Source organism: Eschrichtius robustus, chromosome 6 (genome assembly GCF_028021215.1).
Source record: "Eschrichtius robustus isolate mEscRob2 chromosome 6, mEscRob2.pri, whole genome shotgun sequence".
In the NCBI taxonomy this organism is placed as follows: Eukaryota; Metazoa; Chordata; class Mammalia; order Artiodactyla; family Eschrichtiidae; genus Eschrichtius; species Eschrichtius robustus.
The window spans coordinates 127,857,827-127,885,603 of NC_090829.1; the positions used below are offsets into that span (position 1 = coordinate 127,857,827).

General features: G+C 39.5%; 2 protein-coding genes across 7 annotated transcripts in view; one reads left to right on the forward strand and one right to left on the reverse strand.

Moving 5' to 3' along the window:
* Window positions 1-301: 301 nt before the first annotated feature.
* On the reverse strand, window positions 302-7,895 carry ATP5PF (ATP synthase peripheral stalk subunit F6). Of its 2 annotated transcripts, none has more exons than XM_068546936.1 (4): window positions 7,463-7,895; window positions 3,547-3,723; window positions 985-1,109; window positions 302-484 (listed from the first exon to the last, which is right to left on the reverse strand). In XM_068546936.1, the coding sequence occupies exons 2-4, from the start codon at window positions 3,708-3,710 to the stop codon at window positions 447-449; spliced, it is 327 nt and encodes a 108-aa protein (XP_068403037.1). In that variant the 5' UTR covers window positions 3,711-3,723; window positions 7,463-7,895; the 3' UTR covers window positions 302-446. The 2 variants fall into 2 exon arrangements, with proteins under 2 accessions (XP_068403037.1, XP_068403035.1); XM_068546934.1 differs by lacking the exon at window positions 7,463-7,895 and adding an exon at window positions 7,329-7,429.
* The window catches only part of GABPA (GA binding protein transcription factor subunit alpha), a 38,512-nt gene continuing 18,172 nt past the window's right edge, over window positions 7,438-27,777 (forward strand). Inside the window, exons 1-5 of one of the 5 annotated variants that reach the window (XM_068546929.1) lie at window positions 7,438-7,544; window positions 15,378-15,487; window positions 19,094-19,238; window positions 22,385-22,469; window positions 24,563-24,808. In XM_068546929.1, coding sequence (XP_068403030.1) covers window positions 15,411-15,487; window positions 19,094-19,238; window positions 22,385-22,469; window positions 24,563-24,808 — 553 coding nt within the window. In that variant the 5' untranslated portion in view covers window positions 7,438-7,544; window positions 15,378-15,410. Of the gene's footprint in view, window positions 7,545-7,920; window positions 8,058-9,956; window positions 10,273-15,377; window positions 15,488-19,093; window positions 19,239-22,384; window positions 22,470-24,562; window positions 24,809-27,777 lie in introns of those variants that run through there. The other 4 variants (XM_068546932.1, XM_068546928.1, XM_068546931.1 and 1 more) reach the window with 4 other exon arrangements.

Sequence of the window (27,777 nt, forward strand, 5' to 3'; positions counted from 1 at the left end):
GTGGATGTTCCTGGACATATTCACAATCACACTTGAGTTTCCTGAAAAAGCTATGATAAAGGATTTATGAACCATTTCTTCATATTCTGGGAACGGGTGTAACAATCTCCACAGCAAACATTCCTGAAGTCAGGGTGGCTCCCCTGAGGCAGTGAGTCTCCGCAGCAAAAAGGACACCCCTGCACTCAGAAGAATCTGGCAAGTTATGTGCAAGTGGTACCCAATTAATCCAAAGTCTCCATCTGCTTTGATATAACCAAACGGGAGGATCTAAAAACATAGAATTCAATACACTCAGGTGTACACCCAACACCACCAAATAATTTATTTGAAATCAGAATTAAAAGAACATATGACAGCTGTGAAATGTATGTTTAGTCTTTTACTTCTGATCAGTTGTACAACTAATCTAGGACAAATTACCAGATAAATTTTACATTATTTCTTCAGGACTGTGGTTTGTCGACGACTTCAAACTTGGGATCTAAGAGGAAAAAAAGGTTCAAGCTTAGCCATACTGCAATAAAGTGCATCTTCTAGAAAGTTTTAATATTTAACTCATCAATCTTCTGATTTTTTAAAGAAACATCTATATGGAAATATAACAACTACTTAAGATTTATTCAGGACTTACAGTGAGCCAGGCTCTCTATGTCATTTAACTACAACCATCATTATAAGGAAAACAGCATAATTCTCCCCAAATGTCAGATGAGAAAGAGGGACCAATTAACTATCCAAAATCACACAGCTCATAAGTGATATTGTCAGGAGTTTGATTTTAAATCCCTGCCATTTAACCTCTATGCTATGTGATCTCCTACTCCAATGGCATTTATCCCAGAGCTTCCCATGCACATGTCACTGTTCTAATAAATTCACATGTAATTGTCACTTAATCCTCTACAAAACCCAAGTAAGTATAAATACTCTCCACTTAAAATGATCTCCCACAACAATGAATCTGTGATTAAAAAGACTTACCTTCAAATGTGAAGTCAGGGAACGTATTCATGTCTGCTTTACCATACATTTGCTTAAGCTTAAAAAGCTCCCTGTCTAGTTCTTGCTGATACTCTGGGCCAGCATCAACAGGTCCTCCAGATGTCCTGTTGTGTAAACGACCAAGTAAAAACATTTTAAGCATTAGTTTACAAAAACAAAATTAAGTTTCATAGATCTTCTAAATGTAGGGAAAAGCAGACTTCTCTGAAAGATAACAAGCATTTCCACTTGAATTTCAGCTCAAACTATTTTAACTATTACGAGGTTTCACATAAATGAAGCAACTTCAAACAAACCTCTAACATTCAAGGTCTGTCAGTATCAAGGACAGTTATTAAAAGTCAGAACCTCTCAGGGTCTAGGCAGCAATACGGTATAATGGCCAAGTCTGCGGGCTCTGGGACTGCTTCCATTTCAGCGTCAGCTCTACAATTTAGTAACTGTGTGAACCAGAGCAAACCGTGTGAACTAAACTCTACACCTACAACTCGAAGTCTTACCTGACGGTGGCGTTGAAAGAATGAGAGATTGTGTACATGTACCACTCGGCATAGTGCCTGGCACACAGTGAGCACTCAGTTATCTACTATCACTATGATTTAAATCAACCACCACTGGACGGCATTCAAAAACTTTAAGTCTCTATAATAGGGGCCTAACAAAGAAGCAAATTACTTCCTACCCCCAGAGGTTTTGCCATTTAGAAGAAAAAAATAACATGTTTATAAACAATTATGCTGTAAGGGAGTTAGGTGATAACCTACAAAGACACAGTTTAACAAAAAGCTACTTGAATTGAGGGATCACTTTTGCTAAGCTAAACAGGGAAATTTCATTTTAAAAAGGTGGCCATTGTGACAAACCATGCATTTGGGTCAGATTTTAATTTGAGACATTCTAAGACTGAAAAAGCAAGGATGAAGAGGTGGTAAAGCACTGGCTGTATGTGGGGACCACTAAGCAGCCTAGATGGAAAAGCCAGCAGGACCCAGATCGCAGGAGGCCGAGAATGTTAAGCCTGGGAGTTTGTATTTTGTTTGCTAAGCAGTAAAATGACAAAATTAGAGCTGTGCTTTGGAAAGATAAATATAGCATCATGGACCAGCAGTGGGCCAATTAGATCTAATTATTTGCACAAATTCTGTTTGTCATAATGTTACTGCCCACTTATCAATGAACAATAAAAAATTTTATAAGTGAAAATTCTACCAAGGTTAGTATTTTCACCCACGCCTATGATAAAAACATAGGATCTTATTTATGCTACAGAACTTCCACAAAAAATACTGAGCCAGCTCCAATTTAAGAACTTGTTAATGATGTTTCTTGTTATGGACCCAATTTTCTTCTACATCAGCATGTGCAATAGAACCTTCTGTGATAATAGAAATGCTCTATATATGTGCTGTCTAATATGGTAACCACTAGCCGTATCTGGTATTGAGCACTAGAAATGTGGCTAAGGCAACTGAGGACCTGAATTTTTATTTACACTTCATTAGAATTTGAATAGTCACATGTGATTAATAGCTACAGAGATATACAGTTCAGTTCTAGATAGAGCCTTCAACCAGATACTTTGATGACTGTTATCCAGCTCTGGGACCCACAAGCTTTTAGAAACATTCACTCTTCCAAGCCGCCTTCCAAAATGCACCAACTAGAAAGGAGCATTCCTTCCTATGAGTTCTCCAAACACTGAATGTATTATTTATCTTAGCATGTAACCTATTTAAACTTATATTGTATTTACGTGCTTAGAAACTTTCTATCCCATCAGACTTTAAGAATATTGTGGAAATGCAAAGTGGCTTCTTTCTTTGTAGCCCACCACTGTTAATAGTCCAGTGCTTTGCACATGGTAGACAACTAAATAAAACAAAACTCTGAATTGATCTGTATCACTTTTCCAAAGATACGGGCGTTGAACTTGATACTGACTAAGGCCATCATTCATCTCCAAAACTGTGTGGTTCCATTATTATGTTTCTCCTGGACTTGTTTTATGCCATAAAGCAGGAGTCTTTTGATATTCCCAGGAATATATAAATATGGAAGTAGCATTAAAGAAAAAATGCTGTCATGATGTCACAGAAAGGGCACTGAATTGAGAGTTAGAATATTTTGATTATGTTTTCCCCACAATTAGTTTTATGACCTTAGGCTAATCGATGTCTAAGGGGCTTAGTTTTCTCAAATATGGTTCCTAAATGATTTCCAAGATCCCATGTACTTGTATGAACTGATTCTAGTTTACAATAAATGACATTATAGTAGGGATATATCTAAAATGGCACTAGATTTAATGGGATTCTCCCTTGGAACCCATATAAGGAAGATAAAATTTGGGACTTAAAAAAAAAAAGAAAATCAAGATTCTCATCTTCTTTTTTGGAGCAGGTAATGAACCTTTATGACAGAGATCAGCTCAGTGAAGGTCTTAGACACTTTCAAACGCCAAGTAATTTTTTATTACCGTCTCAAAACTTACATACTTTGAATATTCACACTTACACCACGGTTGATTATCTACCCACTTACTGTCGCTTAGTTCTATATTCTCTAATCTTGTCCACGAAGAGTTTCTGTACAGGATCAAGTTCCTTATTAAATGCCACTGCTGTAAAACCGATGTTCCTCCTCAAAGAGACCGAGACTGCAGACTGAATGACAGAGGTCAACCTGAAGAGCCTCTGAAGAATCATGGTGATTCTGTTACTGGAAACAAGCATCAGAATGTGAAGATACTTTAAAATAGATATAACTGTAAAACACCTGTTGATGTGTTATAGTGGGCATCTAATTCTACTAATTGCTACAGAACTTAAATCATACCAGAACTCAGTAAACACTAAGAACAGTCACCTGACCATAGGTCCCTTCCCCTCTCTACACCGCACTGCAAGTTTTTTGCTTCTTAACCAAAAGGCCCCGGGACCTAGCAGCAGTTAGGAACCACTCAGGCCTGCGTGCGGCTCCACTAGGGTTAGACGCAGAAAGAAAGCCCAGAATCTGGGATGGGGTGTTTTCTTCTCCATGAATTTATTACTCTTGGCTGCCCACCCTCAGCAGAAAAAGAATAATACTGATCCCCAAATTAACGTACCAGGTTTCCCTGACTCTCTCAAAAGGCAAAAAGGGAGCTGTGCAGGGAGACTAGAGACAGTTGCCTGAGCCTCAGTTTCTACTTCCCGGGCCCACAGGGAAAGAAACTGCTCTGCTTGTTACAACTGCAGGATTCTAGGCATTCAAGGACACTGTAAAAACCAAATCTAAGTCCAAAAGAACCAGCAAGGAAAAACAGCAACTAGTCCAAGGGAGCCCACCAACCAGAGAGGGAAAATCAAGCAGTACAATCTAGTGAAATAGAATTTGTGAAGGAGAAAAAAGTCTGAACTTTAAAAATAAGGACTTAAAGACTTCTAAGCCCTTAGACTTCCTGAAGCTAAAATACATGGTTATCTAACTAAAAAATTACAGTATATAAATTAGAGGATGATCTCAGTTGAGACCTCATTTAGTGTCCTGAAAAGATCAAACGCAAAAAAAAAAAAAAAAAAAAATTGTATGCAAACAGAAATTCCAAAAGAAAAGAAATAAATAAGGAGACCATAAATAATTAGAAGAAACTGCCCAAGATGAAGAAAGACTGATTAAACTGAAAGGGCTTACCAGACCCTTCTGGGATGATGATAAAGATTCACACCTCAATATAGCCTGGTAAAATTTCTGAACCTTAAAGTGAAAACCCAACATGCTAACGTGATTCCCATGCCCCCCCCACCAAATTACCTAATAACAACAATAACAATAAGCACCATCTCACTGACACTGGACTACTATTAAATTATAATACTACTGCTCAAAGTGTGGTCTGGGGACCAGCGGTAGTATTGTCTTACTGGTCTACAGTAATACCAAAACTGGCAATAAGCATTTAGAAACGTTTACAGCAAATTGACAGAGTAATTCATATCTGTTGAATTTAATAATACAAAAAAGAGTTCATATTTTGTGTGTCTTCATTGTTTTGTTTTTCATCTACTAATTTTTCCAGTAATTCATTTTTACTGTATTCTTCAAAAATATCCACAAGGGTTGAGGGGAAAATGGCCCTTTACTAATGAGAGTTGGACAGCACTAAGCTAGACGACAGTGGAGTAGCACAGCAGTTCTCAAATACAGGCGGCGGTATCCCCCGGGAGATATCTGGCAATGTCTGAAGACATTTTTGGTTGTCTTGATAGCGGCGAGTGTCACTGGCCTCTAGTGGATAAAAACCAGATGCTGCCAAACATCCTACAACAACAACCACAACAACAGCCTGCCCGCAACAAAGAAACATCTGGTCGAAAATGTCAATAGTGCAAAGGTTGAGAAGCCCTGAAATTGCACATAAAAACCACCAAAAGAGAGCTTCCCTGGTGGCGCAGTGGTTGAGAATCTGCCTGCCAATGCAGGGGACAGGGGTTCGAGCCCTGGTCTGGGAAGATCCCACATGCCGCGGAGCAACTAGGCCCGTGAGCCACAACTACCGAGCCTGCGCGTCTGGAGCCTGTGCTCCGCAACGAGAGGCCGCGATAGTGCGAGGCCCGCGCACCGCGATGAAGAGTGGCCCCCGCTTGCCGCAGCTGGAGAAAGCCCTCGCACAGAAACGAAGACCCAACACAGCCATAAATAAATAAATAAATAAAAGTATTGTTATTAAAAAAAAACAAAACACCAAAAGAAATCCTACAATCAACCAAATATCCTTCACCTGCCAGCATGAAAGAAAACTATTTGAAGAAATTAAAGATTTCATCATACATCACTCTTATACCTCATCAGAGGGGAAAAAAGGGGGGGGGGGGGGAGGGGAGACTCCAAGCAAACAACAAATGACCTTAATAGCATTCTCATTTTACACACACAGAAACTGAGGCTTAGCGGTAAGGTACCTGATCCCAGGTTACACAGTAGAATCTGACAGGACACAAACATATTTTTCAAATTGTGCAATTCAGTGTATATTTTCCCTTTTGGCAACGTAAAGACACACAACACTCTGCAATGTGGTCACCTAACACTTGTTCAGCCCTAGGTGTTTTGCAAAGTACTTCTAGACATATTCTCTCCTTGTACCCTTATGGCAATACTGTGAAGAAACAGAGAAAGGTGTTCTTATCCCTCCTTTAAGGTAAGAAAATGTTTAAGAAAAGTGATTATTCATATTCCCACAGTTAATTTGCTCTAAGTCTAACAGTGCAAAGATCATGTTACTCCTACTGCAACACGGGTAAAACCCATTTTCATTTTTTCTATTTCTATCATCTAAGTACGAATGATTCCCAAATCACACCTCTAATTTTGGTCTTTTTCCTGAACTCCAAACCTATACATTCGACAGCTCTCATCCTTTCCTAAGTCCTACCGGGCCCTCAAATTCAACTTATCTAAAAAATGAACACATAATCTCACTATCAAAACTTGCTCCTTTTCCTTTATTCCGTTTCATTTTTTCCCCCCACTGATTAAATATCTAGTGAGAAAGATACATGTTATTACACAAATAGGTATAAAATACCAACTATGATTAAGTTCTCTATTCGAGTACTATGAGGGGCCACGCCAGCCTATGATTGGGATTTGACACACTCAGAAAGACTGGGGACGGCAACAGGAAGAAAAGGGTACAGCGTAAGAGGCGGCCTTGTGCTGAGAGGGAGCACGGTTCTCCCGTTTACAGTGATGACTGACCAGCCTCTGGCTGCGTATTCGGCGCATGTTCATTGCTGAAGTCAATCCACAACTCGCCTGACTTAACCGGCTGTTTTTCCCTCCTGGAATCCGTGATGTAAAACAAAGCTGCTTAACCAAGTTTTAGCACCACCAACATTTTTAGGTGGGTTGCAAACTTTCAAAATTACCATCACCCTTTCCCCTCTTACGCTCTACTTTTAAATGCTGTAGTTCAGAACAATCGCCCGCGCGCCAGGGCTGAGCAGGCCTGGCTGCAGACCGGCCCCGCGGGCATGACCTTGGCTGCCCCAGCCGGGCGGCGGGTCCATGAAGCGCCGGCGCCCCTGCCTCCCACGCCACCCTGAGCGTCAGGCTGGCCCTGAGAGCGGTATTATCAGGGCTACCTACTGAGTCTACCGCAAACTTCAAGGCCTAAAGGCGCCGAGGTCAGCAATGACTCCGGGCCAGGTCGTGAAGGTGTCCGGGATACAGGCTGCTCTCCCTTCCAGAAGGGCAGAAGTGATAGGCATCCCAGACCTCGTGAAGAAACCCAGAATCCTCGTCCCTAGAGGCCAAGTGAGTCCAGTTACCCTCCCAGTCACCTTGCACTCGGTCCCAAGCTGCCAGAGCCACCGCCGCCACCGCCACCGTTTTACTTCCGGCCCTGGCTCCGCCCCCCCGCCTACCCGCCATCGCAATGCATTATGGGCCGCCGTTTCAGTCGGTCGACACTCACCGGACAGGAAGCGTCTCGGAGACAGTCGGCGACCGGACGGCTCTAGGTGAGACAGAAGCCAAACAGGAGGAGGAAGTGGAGGGTAAGTGCTTCCGGGTCTCCTGGCGACGCCTCCGCCATCTTTCCTTCTCCCAAGTTGACCTGCTCTCTTCTTCCCTCTCGGAAACCTTGTTATGTACGCATGCGCACTTGGACTGGCCTTTCCCCTAGTTCAATCCCCACCGCCCCGAGTCAGCGTCCTCTTCCTTGGGGTGGTTGAGGTGTAAGACTGTGCAAGCAAAGTGACAGAGTGTAAAACAAAGCGGATTGGGGCGTTGGGCTCCCTTGTGCCTCGTGAGCCGCCGTTGCCTCGGGCGTTCGTTTCGCGCAACCTGCTGGGAGTTGTAGTCCCGGACCCGGGGGTGCCTGGGAGGCGGGAGGGGGGGTTGGAGTTTCTCTGCGCCGTTTTCGCGGGAAGGGCCCAGGGGCCTCTCACTTCGAGTCGCTGGAGCTGCGGGTCTTACCGGGAGAGACGCTGCACGTGGAGCCCGCGCCGCTGCGGTTTTCAGCCGGCTCTGGACTGCGGGCGGGGGCGACGGGGCCGAATCCGGAGCGGGTGAGTGCGGCCGCTGGGGAGGAGGGGAGCGCGGGTCCGCGCGGGCCGGCTTCGTTCCGGGGCCTTCTCCCCCACAGCGGCCCCCCCGCTGCCGCCTCTGTGTTTTGTTTCCGCTGGTCCCCGGCGCTGTGACTCCCATTTCCGTTCGTGGAGACTTGAGGGAGCCGGGTGGGGAGGGGCGGGGGAGGCTGTGCGGGGAGCGGAGGGGAGGGGCGGGGGGCGCGCGGCGCGGGGCTCTGCTAAGCCGCGCGCCCTCGGGGCCCCGGTCGTTCGTGTCACCCTTCGCCGCCCCCTTCCCTCACTGTCCCCTGCTCGACTGTCCGCCGTGGTCCGCATTCGCCGCGGTTGGGATCTCATCCTGACGCCCCGGGGATTTCAGAGGAACATGCAAAACCAGCCTCCTTGCCAACTCAGCGATTCGCTTTCATTTCGTATCCAGTTGTCTTCTAGAATTCTTACAGTTGCATCAAAGCCATCTATTAATGTATATGGTGTCCGTTGGGTTTCTTTTAAAAACGAGGAAGTGTGAGGCAAGGGGAAAATGATGAGATAATGTAGCTTGTCAGCTTTTTTAGTTTTTGTGGACTGGAAGATACGCCCGCGCGTGTTTGTATTTAGGAACCCTAGTTTGATTAGGTTACGGCAGAGAGGACAACGGCTAATGTTGCCCTGCAAATGACGAGTAGTGATTTGGAAATACACGCAGTAGGTCTGAGTCGTGAGAGGAGCAAAGTTTTAGAAAGGTCCACCTAAGCAAAGTGAAGAACTTGACAGTGATAACGTTCTTAGGTACTTTGTTGTCTTAAATATCAAAAGAAACTGGTTAACTCGTTCGGAACTACTTTAAGGGAATAATAATCTCTCTCTCGTAGGGTTTGATCCAAGCTTATTTATTTTTAAACATATTCTGACACTAGGTGGACTTAAGCAGTTTTTACGTGGATTGCGTCTACAGGACCAATGCCATGAGGGGTGTATAGTCTTGAAATAAGAAAATAATGAGCTAGGTGTTTCGTTGAGGCAAGTCATGAGAGCATGTGGAGGCTGAATACTAAATTAAAACTGTTGACTTTAATCTCCCTCCAACTTTTATTTATGAAACTTCAAGTTTACAGGAAAATTGAAAAAATTATACAGTGAAATTATGCAAGGAACACCTTCACCCCCAGGGTCACCAAGTGTTAACCTTTCTCCATTCTTGATTTCTTTCTCCATGTGTATACACACAGATGTATGTGTGTTACTTTTTCTTAGTTATTGACTTTATCTTTAAAAAACAAAAATGTCTTTTAATTTACTCAGGATATTTAACAGTATTTTTTAGCTTGAGAAAATGTGCAGTTATCTGGCAGGTACTCCCAGATTGCACTTGTATTTATGTATCCTTTATTTATTTATTGTCCTTTACTGGGAAAAATTGGCCTAAACTCTGTAAACTAATAATGTGTTCCAGTGAAGAATAATCCTCAAATTGTATCTGTGGCTCTAAAAGAGAATGATAAACATAACTGTATTTTAAAGAATAGTAGCCTTTCCTGGAATTGTTAGTTAAATATAAATTTAGTTTGTATTCATTTTGTGCAGTGTTCTGAACCCAGGTTAGATTTAATCTAGGAGAAACCAGGGTGTCAAGGGGCACCCTTTCCTAGGGGGAAGGGCTCCAAGTAATGCTCTCTTCTCCATTTTCTTACGTATTGATATAGAATCCTGGGGAATTGTTTCCAGAAAAAGAGCTAAGACCCACTCAAGCAGTGATATCAAAGATTTGGACAGTTTCCCAAATCTCTCCATTGCTTCTTTAGCTTAAATTTAGAGAATTGAGAAAGAGGAAGATCAATTCAGGGACTGTAAGTAACATGATTTTTTCCAAAAGTATATTGGATTCATTTTTTTTTTTCTTTATTTGGCACCTTCTAGAGACTGATCTATGACTTTTTTGGAAGATCACAGGGTAAATTTCTTAACAGTCCTCTGTCTTAGTGCTTATACTAAGAGGTACCAAAGGTGTCCCTGCTGATAAGCCCTCAGGGCCATTTCTCAGCTTCTGGTTGTTACCAGAAAACTGGGTTCACCTCTTGGTGGGTGGCAAGACAAAAGACACAACCAAGCCAAAGATCAGAAGAAGAAAGGGTCTACTTCTTGCAGCAAGGAGAATACTAGGATCTTCCCAAAGCGGTGTCCTGAACAGCAAAATTGAAGCCCTTTTAAGCTAAGGGTACTTGCATATTCATGAAGGGTCTTGGGTGGTGCATGCCAATTCATGAAGGGGCTTCAGCGGGAGAATTCAGCATAGAATTGGGGCAAAGGTTGACAGCATCCATGCTTTAGTTAATTGAAGTCACAAGGGTCAGAAAAGGTCAACATTATCATCCCTTAGGTTACAGTTGATCTGGTGGTTGAGCGCTAGAGGGGGGTTTAAATTCTGAAAAACAGCTTAAGAAAGTGCTTCAGGCTAATCTTTACCATGGAAACAGAACTGGGAGTCTTTATAACTGATTTGTTATCTTTGCTATTGTTACTCCTTAACAGCATTATTACTGAGACCTGTTCAAGGGTAAGCATTGTGGCCAGGCTTAGATCCCCAAATGGCTTAGGCCAAAAATGGCTCCTCTTATGTCAAGAAAGCCATGCCTGGTCCTTCTTCTCTGGGTACCGCCTACCCTATCTGATTACAGTTACTTCTTCTTAGGCTTTCTGTTTTTCCAAAGTTCCTAGAAAATTCACTTGTTTTCTACTCTTTTTTTAAAAGTTGGTTATGGTGATGGGAGTGAATGTCCTTGTAGGCCCTGAAAATATAACATAAATGATCCTTTTAAGTGCTGTCCTGCTCTAAACCTTATTCTGTTTCTTACTTTTTTCTGTACAGTTTTTATGATTTTTGCGTGTATGTGTGTGTACATTATCTCCTTGTTTCTAACGGCTAGTATAGTTCCATAGTGTGTGCTTCTTTCACATTTTCTTATATCCGCAGTACTCTCTTACCATGGATACTTGTATTGGCTTCAGCTTTCAGCTATCTCCAGCAAAGCTGCCCTTAACATCCTATTATCAATCATTGTGAGAATGTCTCTAGAATGCTTATCTAAGGGCAAGATTGCTGGGTCATAGGTATAAGCACTTTATTTGAGCAAGTGCTGCTACATTTTTCTCCAAAATAGTCCTGTCTGTACTCTATCGATAGTCCGGTCTATACTCTATGCCCCCATGTCCCTGCTGACTCTTTTCAGTATTCAACATTCTAGCTTTGCCATACATGCACAGTATAAAGTGAATAATTTGAATGTGAGCATTTCTTCATGTCCGTAGCCATTTTGGTTTCTCTTTATGTGAGTTTCCTTTTTCTATGCTTTACTGACTTTTCTAATTTGTCCTAACTCTTGGGGGGGGTGTTATCAACTTGCAAGAGTCACTGTGTATTCCAATTATTAGTCCTTTGTCATGTATGGATATTGGAAATATCTTTTTCTACTCTGTAGCCTGTCAGTTGAATATAACTCTTAATTTTTATGTAAGGAAATCTATCAGTTTTTTTCCTTATGGTTTGTGTTTTTGGAATTTTATTTAAGAAATAAATCCTTTTCTATCATTAGACCACAAAAAAATTCCCACCATTTTCTTCTATTAGCTTCATAGTTTTACCTTTCACATTGAAGCCTTTTAGGCTTCTGGAGTCAGTTATACAGTGTGTAGTAGTTGTTATAACATTCACTTATCCAACACATTTTAATATAGTGCCTACAAAGGGAGAGGCACTGTTCAAAGTTCTTTGTATACATCTGTGAACAAATACCCCTTCCCAGGTGAGCTTTTGTTGTCCTACAAGGATGGTCCCTATTGGGTCACCACCACCTGTTTTGCTCGAGTGCTCAGGATGAATTCCACAGTTTTACACATAGTATCTGTTAAGAAATAGGCTTTATGGGGAAAGGGAAAACTTACTAGGCCAGGGTCAGCAAGAAAAGAAAACAAAAGCCCTTCATTCTTTCATCATCCGGACCAAAATCTGCTGGGCCCTAGGCATTCTGCTGGATGTGCGTGATGTGTATCTGTTTCAGTGGAGAGCCCCACCCTCTTATTATCCTTTCTTATTGTAGGGGAGCTGTGAGAGCAACCTTAATAATGTGGGGAAAGTCAGATCATTTTTGTACTAGGCAGTCTAGATTTGGATGCCAGCGATTTATAGACTAAGTTGTCAGAAAACCGGCTCCCCAGCATTTGGAGATGTTTGGACCTGAGGAGAGTTACAATCCTTTTTTTTTTTTTTTTTTTCTTTTTTTAAATTTATTTATGGCTGTGTTGGGTCCTCGTTTCTGTGCAAGGGCTCTCTCCATTTGTGGCAAGCGGGGGCCACTCTTCATCGCGGTGCGCAGGCCTCTCACTATCGCGGCCTCTCTTGTTGCGGAGCACAGGCTCCAGACGCGCAGGCTCAGCAGTTGTGACTCACGGGCCCAGCTGCTCCGTGGCATGTGGGATATTCCCAGACCAGGGCCCGAACCCGTGTCCCCTGCATTGGCAGGCAGATTCTCAACCACTGCGCCACCAGGGAAGTCCTACAGTCCTTTTTAAAGTGGGAAAGAAGACTGTGTTAGTTTCCCAGAGCTACTGTAACAAATTAAATTACTACAAAATTAGTGGCTTGAAAACAATTTCTTATCATACATTTCTTGAAGTCAGAAGTCTGAAATGGGTCTTTCTGGGCTAAAATCAGATGTTGGCAGAGTTGCGCTTCTTCTGGAGGCTCTAGGGGAGAATCTGTTTCCTTTTTCCAGGTTTTAGGGGCTGCCTGCGTTCCTTGGTTTGTGGCTCCTTTCTTTCATCTTCAAAGCCAGTCATAGCCAGCCAGTCAAGTCCTTCTCACTTTGAATCACTCTGGATCTCTTCAGATTCCCTCTTTCACTCTTGTGAAAGATCCTTGTGATTTCCTTGGACTCACCTAGATAATCCAGGATAATCTCTGTATTTTAAGGTTAGCTTATTAGTAAACTTTATTCCCCTTGGCCATGTGATTTAGCATAATCACAGGTTCTGGGTTGTTATTGTGCCTACCACAAAGACCTTGGTCCCTTGAGAAGTTGGGATCTGGGAAAGCCCCTCCCACCTCCAGTAGCTAGGGGAAGTCCGTAGGCCAGGCAAACCAATTTAAGTTCCTGGGGTCACTTTTGGACAGTTTTGGTTTTTGCACCTTGACAATGCTCCAACAGAGAAAGAGAGACAATAAATGTAGTAAGTTATTAGTATGTTAGAGGATGAGTGCTATGGACAAGAAGAAAGATGCAAGGACAAGTAAGGAGGCCAGTGTGGGAGAGGGGGTCAGAGCAGTAGTAGAATGGGGATGGGGGTAGATCATGTAGGACCTTGTTGGCCATTGTGAAGTCTTTAGATTTTTTTTACTGTGACTGGTATCAGAGGAGTGCTATGATGTAACTTCACTTTTTAAAAGGATCACACTGGCAGTTGTATTGACTGAGAACAGACTGCAGGGGGGCAAGGGCACCAACACAGGGAAACGTGTTAGGAAGAGGCTGTTGCAGGTACGAGATGGTGGTGGCTCTTGTTCTAGTGTATGTCTGCAGTGTAGAGCATGTACTTAAGTTGATAGACCTAAACCGTGACATTATGGAGCCACGGGCAGTTTAGCCTCGCTCATCTCTGGATAGTTTTCTTATGAGGGTGGACTCAAAATAAGATTGTTCTGTGTAAAGCATTTGAATGTGGTGCCTGATACTCAGTAAATAATGGTTATTATTAATAGGAATGAATATTTGAATTCTTCATTTTGTCAAATCTTTAAAGTGGGAGCATGGACTCCTTTGTAAACATTAAAATACCAGATTTAGAGGACCATTCCTTGTAAGTCAAAGAGTCGAAGGCACTTAGAAGTACTTTTTTAGATGTAGTAGTAAACTTAGGAAACTCTATTCTGGACTGAGAGTATATATCGAGTCCAGAGACAAATTCACTGACCTACAGTGAGGTCCTAATGGCCTGAAACTTACAACATTAACACCTTGGAAATGGCCATAAAGAAATACCAATATATGCAGCTATTTTATGCATTACTTGGCATATTTTAAATTATAATGTTTTAGTATCAGGAGTACAAATGGTACAAAATGGCACATAATGTATCAATGGTACAGAAATCAATGGAAGTGTAATGTAGCAGGTAATAATTTTACACGAGAGAATTAGAAACTGAAGTAATGGTTTGTTTAAAATGTATAAAACCACATCTGAAAAACAATCATAAAAAATTCTAGTGTTGGGACTTCCCTGGTGGCGTAGTGGTTAAGAATCCGCCTGCCAGTGCAGGGGACACAGGTTCGATCCTCGATCCCTGGTCCAGGTAGATCCCACATGCCGCGGAGCAACTAAGCCTGTGTGCCACAACTACTGAGCCTGTGCTCTAGAGCCTGCAAGCCACAACTACTGAGCCCACGTGCCACTACTGAAGCCTGCGTGCCTAGAGACCGTGCTCCACAGCAAGAGAAGCCGCCATGATGAGGAGCCCGCGCACCGCAACGAAGAGTCGCCCCCGCTCGCTGCAACTAGAGAAAGCCGGCGCTCAGCAACAAAGACCCAACGCAGCCAAAAATAAATAAACAAAAAATTAAAAAAAAAAAATTCTAGTGTGTAATCAGGGCAATAATGCACATATCTATAATGATTTTGTTACTTTAGTTTGCTGTTTGAGAATATTGTACTGGAATTTATAAGAAATGTAATTTGTAACACAAAGCTGGGATTAACTTTTAATTTATATTATTCTGTCAGTATAATGGTTTGCAATAAACTCTGCTGACAAGGTACAGCTTTTAGCTGAACGATTGTAAATTGTTCATCTCCATGTTGTTGTTTTTTTTGGCCACACCATGCGGCATGAGGGATCTTAGCTCCCTGACCAGGGATGGAACTCATGCCCTCTGCAGTGGACGCGCAGAGTCCAAACCACTGGGCCGCCGGGGAATTTCCATGTTGATTTTTAAGCTGCAGGTTTGAATCTGTTATTAAGACTGAATTGCCGTAACATAGTTGACATGCCTTCACTTAATTTTGAAGTAACCTGAATTAATTTATTGACTGAGATTGGGCTGAAAACATCCCAGTAAATCCAAGGGAATGATAATGATGTCATGTCAGGCTAATAAACACCATTTAAACAAAAACTAGTTTATGAATATCACTTGTGGATTTTCTTTTATATGTGAAGATTACTTCCTCCTCTTCTGCTTATCCTCTGCTTTTATTTGAATTGGGTCTTTACTTCTTGTATACCATGTCTGCTTATGCAGATAGTTTCAGAATGTCTTACATTTTAAGTTTTGTAGGGTCAGCTTTTGAAATACTTCAATCATGACGAAAAGAGAAGCAGAGGAGCTGATAGAAATTGAGATTGATGGAACAGAGAAACCAGAGTGCACAGAAGAAAGGTTGGTATTTTTTGAATTTACCACTTTTTATATTATCAACATGCCTAATTGAAATTAAGAATCAAGCCAAGTTCTTTTGGGGGCCTTTTTTTTTTTTTTCCACTGACCTCAGCATTTTGGGGGATCATGTATTGCCTTTTCCCTCAGACTTACTGGGTTTGTTGGTTTTGTAGCTGGGAGGAAAAGATAGTTTTAAACTAAAGATAGTAATAAGCATAGCTGATAATGATCAAGCAATTGATAGTGATGGTTTTTCCCCCTCAGGCACTGTTTGATTCTTTTTCCTTTTGTCAGTGCTGATTACTTTTATTTCAGTAAGAGTTTAATCCACACCCTGAACTAATTCAACAAATAACAGCTGTCTGGAGTACATGAATAAATGAGACTGTAACTTGCCCTTGTAGAGACTACCTTGTATTTGAGGAAACATACAGCCGTATGAGCCATCACAGTACTAAGCATATAGAGAAGTGAAAGGTGTTAATTTTTGGAATAGTAATAGAATATTACTTACTCCATTAAGGAAGGAGGGCAGTGGTAATGAGTTCAGAATCCAAGGAGAGAATATGGGTAAAAAATAGGGATTTGGGAGTCAAGAAGGTTGAGGAGGGTAATGGCTAATAGTCCTACTTTACTCTGTAAAGCAGGAGATGAGATAATATGCTGAAAGTAAAAGGACCTAAAGGGTAGTAGAAAACTTACATAGAGTAACGAAGGTTTAGAACAACTATGATGGGAATGGAGAAGATCATTAAAGTTGAGTAGGATGCTGAGTGTTGAGAGTGCAGCTGAGATTAAAGACCTTAAATTTTTTAAAAATTGTATTGTGGTAAGAACATTTAACACAAGATCTACCCTCAATAAATTTTTAAGTGTACAATACAGTATTGTCAACTGTAGGCACAGTGTTGTGCAATGGATCTCTACAACTTACTCGTCTTGCATAATTGAGATTTCATGCCAGTTAATTGGCAACTCCCTCATTTTTTCTGCCCTGAGGCCGCGGTTACTTATGCCACCTCCTGCTCAGTGGAGACGTTTGGCTCTAGCTCAAAAGACAAACCCCAGTTTAGTGTCCTCCGTCCTGTCCTCTCCCACCATGCCCTGGCACAGAAACATTTTCCTGACAGAAAAGGTCTAAAATACCTTGACATGACTGCCTGGGAGACCTTAAATTTTTAATGGAGCTTTTCAACATGTTCGATTATGCTATTTTCTCCAGCAGAAGAAACAATAGGCTACATGCCTTTCTTAATTTTCATACATATGCACATATAAATGTTTAGGTTGTGTGTGTATACGTGCATACATGCATTTACTTATTTATTTATGTAGCACATTACCCCAGAACTTTGCAGCTTAAAGCACCCAACTGTTATTATCGCACAGAGCTTCTCAGAGTCCGGAACCTGGGGACAGTTTAGCTGGATGGCTCTGGCTCAGGGTACTTTGTGAACTTGCAGTGAAGCTGTTCGTCTGGGCTACAGTCATCTGAAGAGCTGACTGAGGCTGGCACATCTGTTTCTGAGATCACTCATAAGACTGGTGACAGGACCATTCGCTTCCTCACCACATGGGCTTCTTTCCGTGCAGGGCTGCTCATGACATGGCGGCTGGCTTTCCCTAAAGCAGATGGTCTGAGAGAGAGCCTTCGCCACGGAGTCTTATTTTTAAATAACCTAATCTAAGAAGCAGTACATATATCACTCTTAGTCCTTAGTCCTTTGGTCACACAGTCCAACCTTGGTACAATTCGGGAGGGAACTATAAAAAGGTGTGAATATTAGGAGGTGAGAATCATTCGGGCTGTCTTGGAGACTGACATGCATGTATTTATTTTTATATATACATAAATACAAATGGTCCACGAAGTCTGAAGTTTTTACTGTTTGACCCCTTACAGAAAACCTTTGCTGATGTCTCATGTAAGAGATTGGTAGTTACTGTGGTTGATAGTTACTGTTGACCTGGGGAGTAGCTATGTAAAGGGAGCAGTTATAGCTAGCTGTCTAGTTGTAGCAGATTGCTATGCAGAAATTTAGGTCCAGTGATGTGAGATCATCCACACTTTCTCAAGGGAAATTGGTAATCAGATTTTTTATATGGATCTCCCAAGGTTTAAATGGTGGCAACAGAATATTAAAAAATGTTTTAAATGTTGAGCTCATGTAAAATAGGTCTTTAAAAATCTGTGTTAAAGTGACATTTGACTCTTTTAAAGATTATTGTTATGAAAAAAAGAAAAATATAGCCCACTGTGCTATAGCTGAAGAATTAGTAAAAATACTCACTTAGCCAAAAGACCCAATTATTTTACCTTAACGAATAGTAATAATAAGAATATGTTTACTATTATTTTAAAATAATCTTGGTTTTTTCAGTCATGACTGTTCTCTTTTATAAATTTTAAAAGTTTTAGGAATTTAGGCTGAATACATTCAGTGAATATCATGTGTATATTGCATTATACTTGGAATTTATGTGAAAATGGAACTTGACAAATTTTTAAATACATAACTGTTTTTGACAACTGCAAATGAATTTAAACCATATATAAATTAAACATGTCATGAAACTTGATTGAATTCTAGGTTTATCAATTCAGCAAATACTAATTGGTGCCTATTTTCTGTTTGGCCTCAAATAAGGATTCACAAAAGATACGTAGAATTACTTACCAGAGATTTTACCCTAAAGGAACTCTGTAGCATTCAAAGTATGAAATAACAATGCAAAAGAGCCCTTAGAGAGTTTTAAAGGAAAATTATAATTTTTTAAGGTGGATCTAGACTGATTATAACCAGTAGTTTTCAGATTAGATTAAATGGAAAATATTTTTGATAACTTATATTTTCATGTCTTATAATTTACATTATTAAATTGTATTTATCTTGGGAAGAGAAATTGACTAGTAGAGATGGCATACAAGTTTTTTTTTTTTAACATCTTTATTGGAGTATAATTGCTTTACAATGGTGTGTTAGTTTCTGCTTTATAACAAAGTGAATCAGTTACACATACATGTATGTTCCCATATCTCTTCCCTCTTGTGTCTCCCTGCCTCCCACCCTCCCTATCCCACCCCTCTAGGTGGTCACAAAGCACCGAGCTGATCTCCCTGTGCTATGCGGCTGCTTCCCACTAGCTATCTATTTTACATTTGGTAGTGTATATATGTCCATGCATACAAGTTTTGAAGAGGCTTTTTATATTCCTTTCTGAGCCTAAAATTCTTCAAAATAACTTGGAAATATAATATAAATGCAAACTTATCCCCTTAAATATTGTATATGCAATATTTGTATGTGTATACACACATGCATACATATGTATGTATATAATGAGGTGTATTTGCAAAGGTGCCTTAAATTTCAAGCTAGCATTTCTCTGTGCGATGTGATTCAGTATTAAGCTTGGCAGCACTAGCTGGCGATGAGCCTGCCGCTGTGAAAGGTGTCTGTGCAGAAAGGAGTTTCAAAGGCCAGAAATGTGTTTTGGTGTTGAATTTTGTTTTCACCATATCATTGCATTAATATCCAGGGTAAGAATGTAATTGTTAACCATTATATTCTTTAACACTGGATCCTTGAACATTATATTCTTTAGCATTGTTGAACAAACCTACACTCCAGCTGAATGTGTAAGCCAGGCCATAGACATCAATGAGCCAATAGGCAATTTAAAGAAACTACTAGAACCAAGACTGCAGTGTTCTTTGGATGCTCATGAAATTTGCCTGCAGGATATCCAGGTATTATTTTTTTCTTTTTTGAGATTTGTATTTCAGCATTTATGTCTGCGTTAGAAATGTTTTGTTGTTGTTGTTGGCCTTTTCTCTCTAGCTGTAGCCTTTTTCTCCATTTGACCTATATTATTATAAAATGTAAGCATTTAGAAGTAAAAAGAATTCTTTCAGCAAAATTTCCTCCACTTAAAGTTATTTTTAAAAGATTGAGTAATAAATCAAACATTCTTTTTTTACTTTGACAAATATAAACTGAGAAGTTTAAATACATTTTAATCAGAGCATAAAACGTAGAGTAGTGAGAAGCACATTGACCTTGGAAGCTGAAGAAGTGTGTCCTCCCACCCTGTTTCTAACTAACTTTTAACTTCTTTGTGCATCAGTTTCCTCATCTTTTAGAGATAATTTGACCAAATGATTTTACATTCCCTTCCATCTTTATTTGCTCCAGCAGTAAATTTTGGATAAGGATTTAAATACCAATATATATGTATATTTCTTGGAAATTACTGCAATAGGATTTTACCTGTGGTAGTATTATAATAACACATTGTGTTTGCAACATATTTATAGTCATGTTTTATGGTATTCTTTCAAGAAAAGGAGTATTTTTACAATATGTATCAAAGGTAGTTGCCTAGATAGGATTGCTCAAATAGTTTCTCCAGACCTTCCTTGAACATATGAATAAGTACTAGAGGTTTATTCTGTTTTTTAAGACTATTTTATACTAATGTATATTATGTCATCTTTTGGATTGTTTGGTTTGTTTTCTTCTTTACTCCTCCCCCTCCCTGCCTTATAATATAGCTATTCCATATATTATAGAACTTCTGCCTTAGATTTTTAAAAATTCAAATCATCATATGTCTATTTTTAAATCAGATTTTGATGTAGAATAAGTTGAAATTTTAATGAAATTTGTGAATTTTAGTTGCCCTTTTAACCATACTTTTTTTTTTTCAGCAAGTCTAATAAATGTTGGGGGAGGAGGGAAGTTGTTCTTCTAAAGAGAATATAGGTGGCTCTAATATTATTATAATTTTAGGATTTAAGGTTTCACGTCTCTCAACAGTGAGAGGGTAAATTAATATAATCTTTTTGGAAGGTAACTTGGCATTAGGGTTTGTTAATGTTGAATGTGAAATATCTAGCAGTTTCTCCTCAAGGAATTGTTCTTAAAGAAATGCTCACCTCGGTGAGCAAAGGTGTATATTGCATGGTTGTGCAGAAACTGAAAATATCTCAAATGATCCAAAAATAGGGAATTAGATAAATTCTATAGATTGGAATTCAAGGCAGCCATTAAAAAATGGTGAACTAGAGCTATATGGGCAATTTAGATTGAATGAAAAAATATTTGCAAAACATTTCTAAATTATCTTATTTATTCTTCACATCAGTGTTTGAAGTCAGGATATTCTTAATCATATTCTGCAGATGTAGCATCTGAGATTTAAAGCAAGTAAATGATTTGCCCAATGCATAGCTACAAAGGGATGCATTGGAATGTGAACCGAGGCCTGTGTGACTCTAAAACTCTTCACTTGTTTGAGACTGGCTTTTTAATAAAGTTTTTATTGAACAATTCATTGTCACTGGACTTGACCTGTTTTTTTCTCATATGTACAATTAAGGGGAATCTGGACTCAATCTCTTACTTGTTTTTTAGCTCTGATATTTGTTGCTGCTCTTATAATACCTGACCTAACCAAAACGAAAGTAACACCTGCAAAGTACCCAACCTATCATAGGATCTCAATATATATTGGTAGAATAAATGGAAATATGCATAATTTATAGTATCATAGAATTCAGAGCTGGCCTTGCATCTAGGGCATTTTGCATTTCTTCCTGTACCCCTCCCCCTTCTTCTCCTCAAAAAGGATCTGAGGATAGTAACTTCTGTTCCCATGTCAGTTAATGCAAATATACAGTTGGAGTCAGAATTCTTGCTGCTTGTGGTAATGCTTTTGTATTTTCGGATGAGTGCTGACTTCAGAGCTGATGAACAACAGTTGAGTTGCACTTCTCTAAGGAATATGACCTGAGATCAAATATCATGCTTGAGTTTTGTCCTTGTGCCAGCTCTTAACTGAACTAGCTAGAGTGTCCAGTACCTGAGAGCCCTCTTCAGAGTTACACAGGCTTTAGCTTCTAGTAGATAATACCAGTGTCTACTGGAGAGGGGAGAAATCTTGCTGTGAGGAGAATTTTTAACAAAATGTCAGGCAGAGACTGTTGTATTAAGGAGTTGAAGCTGCCACGTTTGACCTGTCCGAATGTAGGGTTACAAAGTTTGTCTTGTCTCTGTTTAAGTTAGGTGCATAGTCACTTAAGATTTTAGGCTTTATGTGTATGATGTTTTTAATATTAGAAAATATGTGTGTACCGTGACTACAGTATTGGCTGAATTCTTGGGAATGAGAGTGGGAGGAGCTTTGTACCTCCAGCTGTATGATATGCAGACACACAGAGATAGACATTATTCAAAATAATTACAGCAGAAGCCTGTTTTTACATGGGTGACAAAATGTCTAGAAGTCAGAATTACTTTTTGCCATTTGTGTGAAATGTATTCAAAAGCACTGATACTGAAAGATACTGAAAGGATACAGAATTATGATTAAAGATATTCATAGCTAGGTCAAGTAGTAAGGTTATAAGTCCTTTAACTTCATTAACTTTATGATCAGAAATTTAGAGTTAACCCTGATCTTAAATGTGTATCATTGGTTACAAGGGAGATATGGCAAGAATTATGTAAATAAATTGATATAAATTGTCCCCACTAATAAAACACCCTTGCTTATTCATGGCAGATAAATAGCATTATCTTCTACTTTAAATACTTTTACGGAAAAAGTAGTTGCCTTTTGGCATTATTTAAAATTCTAAACTAGACTCCAGAGCTAGAGAAAACCACCACTTACAATAAATCCTGTCGTTTGTGTTGTCCTTAATTGCTACCACAGTGGTTAAGTTATTTTCAGTTTTGGCAAAGAACTAAATGATAGGACAACTTGAATAATTAAACGTGTTCTTATAACTTAATTAGTATGCCTCAGTAATTAAGTCCTGTTTGGCACATCCATTTATATTAAACAAGATGACTGAGCTAAAATAATCTTAATCATTTTATCTGTGTTTAGCTGGATCCAGAACGAAGTTTATTTGACCAAGGAGTAAAGACAGACGGAACTGTACAGCTTAGTGTACAGGTAATTTCTTACCAAGGTAAGTTACTTTTAATGTTGTTATTTAAAAGTTTAGCTCATGTTTTTATAATATGGGAACTCAATTTTATAAGTTTTAGATGGTTGTCTAAATTAATGTGATGTTATAGCCAAATATTCATGCTTTTGATTTAATTGTTTTATCTGTCAGGATGAAGCAGATAGTATAACACATTCTACCTACTTTAATTGGGAAAGGGTATATTACAGGGTAGTAAATAACAGGATCACAGGGAGGGCTGAAAGAACAGGTTCTAGTTGACTTTCTACGAATGCCTCAGCCACGCTGTAGAACTGGACTGCCAAGGAAGCTGCTGCTCTGCCGGGATCTGGAAAATGCCAAATCTGAAAGCCACAACTATAGCTATCGGCTTGGAACCATGCTGCCTTTTCAGTGATTCACATTAGCCAAAAAATGGATGCTGTGTGCTTGCTTGTCCCCTCTTAACTCATCTCCAAATAGAACGCTCATGGCAGTGATTCTAGAACCTAAATCACATCTGCAACCCTAGCTGCAAGGAAATGTATAGTCTCTACAATTTAGCACAGAGAGAGGAATTTGCGAAGGACGTGATGTGACCCAGTCAGCCATATCCATCACAGTATTTTACTAATCTGTGTAAATGCACAAGTTAGAAAATTAAGAAACCATTTTTGGTGGGTTGAATTTTAGTTTTTTTAAATGTGGCTTTTTGGGATTTCTAACCAGAGTTTTAGACTAATTTTCATCTCTGAACATATTGTATTGCTCACAATTATGTTTCACAAACCAAAGTTTTCTTCACATTATGAAAATGGTAATTACCTACTTATGATCCTTAATTTCCCCAGGATTTACTATTGTTGGGAATAGGAAAGAAAATCAATCTTTGTTTTTTATCTTTAAAAGTTTAGTGACCTCTCAGTGCAGGTGTGTTAAAGAAGAGTTGACTTGATGCAATTTGAATGGAAGATTAGGGGATAAGTTTTAGGAAAAATCTTCAAAAATTATAATTTTTTTCCTCATGTATATTTGAAAAAACTGACTTCTACTTACACCACCTGATGAGTGATAGCTGTATATTTTCTTGTAATAATGATTTTCCTGATTGAACTTCAGAATATTGAAATTGAGTTTTGCTTTTTCTTTCAAATATACTTTGATTAAATTTTGATATAGATTGTAACCGAATCAGTGAGCAAACAGTAGCTGTTAAGTAGTATGATAGTTTTTTAGAGCTGTTATTTTAACATAAGTATCTGAGATTATTTCATAAAGGGCTAGTTTATTCTATTTTGAATATCTTAAGTATTTGGGTTTTTCTTCATTCAATTGAAAATGAAAATCAGAATTTAATGATGTGAATTTAATGTAACAAACTTAGTGTCTGTTCATTTTTAATACATGTGCTTTGTCTTCTAAAAAGAAAAGGAGTCAGTAAATAATTTTAATTTTTTCAACTTCTCAGGATAAGTAGCTACTCATTTATACTCTCCGTAGTGTAGTTTTAATTTTCTATTCCATATTGGTACTTTTTTTCCTAATGTTTGTAGGTGGGGTGTGTGTGTGCTTGCGTGCATGCGTGTGTGTATATATGCATGGTGGTGGTGGTATTATTCTTAAAATTATTTTAAACTTATAGAAGAGTTGCAAGTATAGTAAAAGAATTCCTGGATATCCTTCACCTAGATTCCCCAAATATTAACTTTTACTACGTTTGCTTTATTCTCTCTCTCCCTCATCCCCACATTATTTTTTTGACCTGGTTAAGAATGAGATGTAGACATTATTCCTTCCTATCTCTAAATACGTTAGTGTGTTTTCCGAAAACAAGAAATTCTTTTGCATGACCGCAGTTCAGTTATCAAAATGAGGAAATTAATATTGGTACAATACTGTTATCTAATCTATCAAAGTTCTGTTGAATTGTTGTTGTGTTTATCATTTAATAGAAATCTGTTTAAGTTCTCTAGACATAATGCTAAAAATATTTAAAATGGAGCCTTGCTCTACCATTTGAGAACATATAAACTAAACTAAATTTTAATTTGTTAGAGACTTTCGTGTTTTCACTTAGATATACTTTTTTTTTTTTTTTTTTAATCACTGGTAAGGAATTGAACCAAAGCTAAACATCCTGGAAATTGTTAAACCTGCGGAAACAGTTGAAGTAGTGATTGATCCAGATGCCCACCATGCCGAAGCAGAAGCACATCTTGTTGAGGAAGCTCAAGTGATAACTCTTGATGGCACAAAACACATTACAACCATTTCAGATGAAACCTCAGAACAAGTGACGAGATGGGCTGCTGCCCTGGAAGGTTATAGGAAAGAGCAAGAACGTCTTGGGATACCCTATGGTAATAAAATACATAATAATTATGTTAGGTAGAATAATAAGAATTAAGCTTGACGTGGAAGACAGTAGGGTGAGTAAATTATCTATCTTAAGTATAGAAATTTTAGGAAATATAGTGATTTTCTTTGTTTTTGTTTTCTTTTTTTTTTGGACTGTAACATACGATGGTGCTGGGAATACAAAGATACAAAGAAAAAAATCTGCCCTTAGGGCATTCACAATGTAGTTGAAGAGGGAGAATATAAATGAAAAAAGATAATTGCTATAAAGGTAACATGTTTTTAAGCTGTCAATAACTGGTATAAAGAAACATACTATTAGAATCTCAAAAGGATCACAGTGGTCTGGGGTAAAATTGGGAAAGAGTTTATTATAGACAAGGAAACTGCTAGACATTGCCGACAGGAAATGTTTGTGCAAAGCTGAGAAGTGGGAGTATGTGTGAGTAGTGAGACGGTGCAGTGGGTAAGGAGTTATTCTGTAGCATTGTAGAACTGTTTTTGATTGATGGAAGTGACAGTTGAAAATGAATGTGGCAGTGGTATATGGCATAAGTTGGAGCAGGTAGTTTGGGTGTGACTAGGTGATAATACTTAGGTTAGCCTAGACCAGGTGATTTCTGTGGGAGCAGAAAGCAGGAGATGAATCAAAATAGTGATGGGACTGAGCAACTGATTGATGGATTGTGTGAGGGTAGAGAGGGGAGATTCAAGTATTGATCTAACTTCTCAAGCTTGGGTGACTAGGCAATAATAATATAAGAATTGGTTACATCTTCATTACATATTTCCTGAGCCAGGCACCATGTTAAATTCTGGGCTTTCAGTAGTGCACAGGAAAGATAGTCCATGCCTTCTAAACCTTAGTGGGGACGGTAGGAAAGTCTGGTATTGGAAAGATTTTCCAAGGGAAAGTGTTGATTGTACTTGATTTTCAAGTAATAGTACAAATTCAACTGGAGGTCACCAGAAAGTAGTTTCAGGTGCACAAAATTTGGACTGGAGATAAAGATGTTATCTGGGACTCAGTCACATTGAATTTGTGTTAAAGTCCTACAAGTAGATGCAGTCTCTGACGGAGAGAGATAAAATGGAAGAGAACATAATGCTGGACCTTGTCAACATTTAGGGTTGAGGAACAGGAAGAGGGGGAGACATGGAAAGCTTAACAGATAGAAGGGAAATAAGAACTGTATATAGTGCCGATGAAATTGGGAAAGAGTTTTAGATGGTCACAAGTCTCAACACTGCTGAGAAAGTCAAAGAATGCTGACTGAGTAATATCTATTACATTTGGTCATTAGAGGCTCATTGGTAGATTTAGATAAAAGCAGCTGCTGAGTTGGAGCGACAAAGCTGAATTATAAGAACTAAATAAACATTGTAGAAATGGAGAACATTGAGTATTAATTTGGGGGGGGGGCAGGTGGGAAGAATGCTGGAGGAATAAATAAATAATATTGAAGGTTCAAGAGTTGGTGGTGACCTGAGTGTATCTGTAGATAAATGGTGTGGAACTAGTGGGAGAAGGAAAGATTAAAGAAGCAAGGATAGGAGTTATTCACTGGAGCATAACAAGATAAAAGAGTCCAGTTTGAAGGATGAGACCTAAGCCATTCCTCAAAGAATAAGAAAGCTGTTAAGACCAAGTCTGGTGGCAGTGTGGATCTTTTCATTTGCTGTCAATTTCAGGTTTTTTGTGTAGCATCTCAGTCTGGCCCTGTGCTGCCCAGGGCCGTAGTCACCAGTCCCATGTGAGCACTTGAAATATGCCTGGTCTGAATTGAGATATGCTGTAAGAGTAAAACACCCAGTACAAAAGGAAAAGAATGTAAAAATCTTATAAATTTTTTACCTAGATTACATGTTGAAATGAAAACATTCGGATGTATTAAGTGAAATTATTATCAAAACGAATTTCATCTGTTTTTTTACCTTTTTTTTTTTTAAATTAATTAATTAGTTTATTTATTTATTTTTGGCTGTGTTGGGTCTTCGTTTCTGTGTGAGGGCTTTCTCTAGTTGCGGCGAGCGGGGGCCGCTCTTCATCGCGGTGCGCGGGCCTCTCACTGTCGCGGCCTCTCTTGTTGCAGAGCACAGGCTCTGGACGCGCAGGCTCAGTAGTTTTGGCTCACGGGCCCAGTTGCTCCACGGCACGTGGGATCTTCCCAGACCAGGGCTCGAACCCATGTCCCCTGCATTGGCAGGCAGATTCTCAACCACTGTACCACCAGGGAAGCCCTCTTTACCTTTTTAATGTAGCCATTAGAAAATTTTAAAGTTACATTGTGGCCTGCATTATGTTGGACAGTGCTGATCTAGACAATTTCAGCCTTCAGTGCTGGGGAGTTTTCCTTCATTATTATTTTGATAATAACCTTCTGTGTTTCTCTGTTCTTTTTCTAGAACTCCTATCGAATCTCCTGGGTTGATCATCTACATCTTTTTTCTTCCTTAGTTTTCATCTTCATATCTATTTGTACTACTTTCTGCCAAATTTTCTTGTCTTTTTTTTTTTTTAATTATATATTATTTATTTATTTATTTATGGCTGCGTTGGGTCTTCGTTGCTGCGCGTGGGCTTTTCTCTAGTTGTGGCGAGTGGGGGCCACTCTTCGTTGCAGTGCACAGGCTGCTCATTGCAGTGGCTTCTCTTGTTGGCGGAGCACAGGCTCTAGGCGCGTGGGCTTCAATTAGTTGTGGCACACAGGCTTAGTGGTTGTGGCTCGCGGGCTCAGTAATTGTGGCACATGGGTTTAGTTGCTCTGCGGCATGTGGGATCTTCCCGGACCAGGGCTCGAACCCATGTCCCCTGCATTGGCAGGAGGATTCTTAACCACTGCGCCACCAAGGAAGTCCCTTTCTTGTCTTTATATTGCAACCTGATTTTTATTTTCAGTTTACAAGGGCTATTTATTTTGGTTGTTCCCTTTCCATAGCATTCTGATCTTATATTACAGATATCATGTTT